The 3837-nt window shown below is 36.6% G+C and overlaps 1 protein-coding gene across 1 annotated transcript; it reads right to left on the bottom strand.

The window, feature by feature from the left end:
• Window positions 1–2533: 2533 nt before the first annotated feature.
• LOC131438862 (RNA-binding protein 8A) lies at window positions 2534–3233 on the bottom strand. The gene has a single exon (XM_058609205.1). It carries the CDS (start codon window positions 3107–3109, stop codon window positions 2615–2617), a length of 495 nt encoding a protein of 164 aa, XP_058465188.1. The 5' UTR covers window positions 3110–3233; the 3' UTR covers window positions 2534–2614.
• Between the last annotated feature and the right edge of the window lie 604 nt (window positions 3234–3837).

Below are 3837 nucleotides of genomic sequence, written 5' to 3'. Positions count from 1 at the left end.
TGTATCAAACAAAACCCCGCACACAAAATGAAGTACCTTATTTGTGTTGTATGAAACCTACTTCAACTTTGAAAATATTATAATGTATTGCACAGTAATAGTTAATTTATATACATTTACGGCATCAACAATACTAGAAAACGCCAAAAGGAATAATATTTTGAGAAACGCACTTACAACGTTAACACTTGGCACTCTACGATGGAATCGTTAAATGGATCTACTTATGCGGCGACAAATGACAGTGATATTAAAGCACATAGGTAGTTAAGTAAAATGTGTATGTGTCATTTATTTTCCTTTCTACAATATCACCACCATATTCAGATAAAGTATTAGTTCTCAACGTATGCATGAGCAATACACGTAGGCAGGTATCGGCAGTTTTTAAAGAGATATGACTCAAAAATGCCATACCATGTTCTTAATTTTTTTAAACGATTCTTCTAAAGCACCACTTCGTTTTGATATTCTATCAGACCCTGTCTTGGATTCAAAACAGATAAAATGATCCTAGAAAAATCAGTGTTATCATTTATTCATTGTTAATACAGTACAGGAGTACTATCGAATGGTTATTCTTCACCGTTCTTTGATTTATACTCTTCAAAGAAACATCTGCTTTTATTTTCAAGTAGTAATAATTATGTCATTTCCATTGTTCATTGGAAAGTGGTTTTACCATAAACAGAACATTTATTTCCTAAATCTAAAGTATCTTAAAATATATATCTACGCAAAATACTCTTATATTTTATTCCGATAAGACAGTATATCCTGATGGGGCTACCATTTTTGGTATAGCTGACGTTTCATCTTCAGCCGTCCGCTCCGGGTCAGACACTGTTTTGAGTCGCCCTAACATGGACAGCACACGACCATAGCTCCTACCTGGGTTACTTACCCGATCTTCGCTACATATTAGTAATTTGGATAGCTCATTAATCAAAAAACGGCCAGAATGGGTTCGAAGACATGGCAAAGTTTGCTTGCAACACGATAACGCACCGTCTCATACTTACTTCTAAACTGCTGTAAAACATACTTAATTCGAGAAGATTTCAATTTTTAAATATCCATAGTTTGCCTGAAAGATAGACGAAATGTGTAGCATCTAAACGCTAATACTATGACAAAACAATCCGAATTCCACGAAAAAAGATGTTTCTTTGCAAAACAAAACCCTTTTTATCCACCTAGTGGTGTGATAATGCCTTTCTCTTGCCATTGAAATAGTTTCATTGAAACATTTGTAATATTCTATCCTCGGCCATTAATATTATGAGCTTATCAAATAACCTAATAGTAGATTTCAAACGAATAAGTTTTTCAAAATCGATTCTTTCATCCCGAGAAGGGCATTAAAATTTCAAAAATATAAAAAAAAACTGGGATTTGTCGGTTACGTCACATAGAAGATTGCCACCCCTATTCTGTATTTCGCTCGAAACGGATTACTTCGATTGAATGAAAATGTTCTGTAATTCGATCGAGTGACGCTTTTGTATGGACCACTCGAACTCGATTGAGATACAGAATTCAAAATTTCGCATTCGCTCGGAATAATCCGATTCGAACGAAATTCAGAATCGGGGTGTACATCTCTCGAACCAGAAGGGTTCGCCATAACCCTTCCAAATTTCCAAACATTGCGAGCAGTGTAGCGAAAATATAACATTATCAAATATCACCGCTGGAAAAATCATGCCCGATTTTAGGCATTGATTATCCGCAAAATCAACGATGACTATGACCACAACGATGACTATGCCGATCTTCATATAGGACCAATATGCGATTATGGATAATGAAAACAAACCCGACCAACCTGAAACCTCATAAAATAAAATAATTCACTGAAATCAGAAATGAAACTTCAGACACCGTCGATCGGAGTTAAAAATACTGCGTCACCCTTTCTTGCCATCGATAAAAATATTTTTTAACCGAGTTTTTCCGCTTCGTCAAAGCCATGCACATTTACCAAGCACAATTGACCTCAGATCAGATTCGTCCTCGCACAATATGATTTATGATCAAGTTTATACAATGTGACTAAAAATTTGTCCTGCATTTTTGGCATGGAGAAATATGACCTTATATACTGGGCATGTAAGTCATTATTAAAAAAAGCATCAAATTATAAACAAAAAAAACCTATACTATTGTTGAAAAATGTCTTGAGCACACCAGAATTCGCTTGAATGCAGTCTTTGGTGATGTATTCATATTACTTATTTTGAGTTGAAATAAGCTATTATTCTGAAATTTTTGTATATTTCTTCTTCAGATATATCGGAAGATCATGCTCCGCTTCCACGGCAACTGGATCGAAAGCAGCTCATGAAAAAGAGTCAATTGAGTTCATGAACGAAATTGTCGGACAACCCAACCCTGAATCACCGAGTGGTGATACTTCCGGCGAGAAATCAAAGAAATCGTTTTCCGATACTGACCCCAAAGCTCCCACCGAAGTAAAACCCCAAAAGTCATGCACATCTTTGAAGAATCTAAAATTAATCGCATCTACTGATTGAGTGTTCATTTTTCAATTATACGTCTTTATTTAATACATGTTTTTACGAAATGAATAAATTATTCAAATAGCGTTGGCCTATCGTCTTCTACGTTCCCCAGATTTCTTCAGTTTCTTCGGACCTTTGACAAAGCACCAATCAACTGCGATTGTTTGCGTAAGAATTTCAGATCCATTAAGCGCTTCCTTTGCTGCCAGCGCCTGTTTATACGTCTCATATTCCACTAGTGCGTAACCCTTGAGGAAACCGGTTCGACGATCCAGATTCAAATGAATATTTTTGATATCCCCAAATTCGCAAAATTTTTCCTGTATATCATCCTCCTGAGCTTCTTCGTGAATCGAGGTAACGAATAGGATCCAGCCTTCGACGGAACGTTGTGGGCCGGGTTCTGCTTCCTCTTCGTCATCTTGTAATCTCTCATAGTCGATTGCTTCGCGAGGGATGCTTTCGTTTCCAAAACCGCGTCCTTTGCGTTTGCGTGCTTTCTCCTTTAGTCGAGCAATTCCCTGATCACCATCTTCATCAACTTCGAATTCCTCGTGGTTGTAAATATCCAGAACATCCGTCATTGTGCTGTTAACAGTTATTGAAGGATAAAACAAATCACACTCGTACGTACTTCGTTTGTGGTTACTGTTTTATATTATATTTCTCGAGTGGGTTTTGTGCTTATTATTTGACCTTTAAAATAAGTTATCGTTTTTATGTCTTATCGTAGTGTATTCCGCTTGCATATGCCTGGCAGCGTCTACCAGAAGATTTTGCCGGAATGTTGGCAGAATTCCGGCAAGAGTCTGGCAACAATGCAACAACCTTTTCCGGCAGAGAATTTCACCTAGCGGTTATTAACGGTTCTGTTTCTGCCAGATTTTTGCCATACAAGACTGTTAGAACCATTTTGAATTGGTTCTTAATTTTTAGCCCCTTGGGTTTTATTTTTTCCATTAAAAGTTGTAATGAAGCGCAAAAACACAGGTAAGTGCTTGTTAGATTGCTTACTGGGACATGAGGGCTTTATCGCAGGATCGGCACAAATATAGAGTAATCTGCATTTCACGTATTTCGAATTATGATTTCGAATATGAACGAAATAAAATATATAAAAAATAGTGCTGTTTTTAAATGTAGTAAAATCTTTATCCTAATTTTATTGTAGTAATGAAAAGAGAATAAAAATTTACCAAAAGTGAATATCTAGGATGGTAAACACTACTAATCCCATCTAATCATGACAGTGACGGAGGTTGACGGACCGTCTGAATCGTACATAATACTTTCTTCACCGGACGTTCACTCG

This window comes from Malaya genurostris, chromosome 3, assembly GCF_030247185.1.
Source record: "Malaya genurostris strain Urasoe2022 chromosome 3, Malgen_1.1, whole genome shotgun sequence".
In the NCBI taxonomy this organism is placed as follows: domain Eukaryota; kingdom Metazoa; phylum Arthropoda; class Insecta; order Diptera; family Culicidae; genus Malaya; species Malaya genurostris.
The sequence above is the reverse complement of the archived record's forward strand: the minus strand, read 5'-3'. Positions and strand labels throughout refer to the sequence as shown.

What these genes read in the sequence shown, in the direction of transcription:
- LOC131438862 (XM_058609205.1), bottom strand. Translation starts at nt 3,109, where the DNA reads ATGACGGATGTTCTGGATATTTACAACCACGAGGAATTCGAAGTTGAT.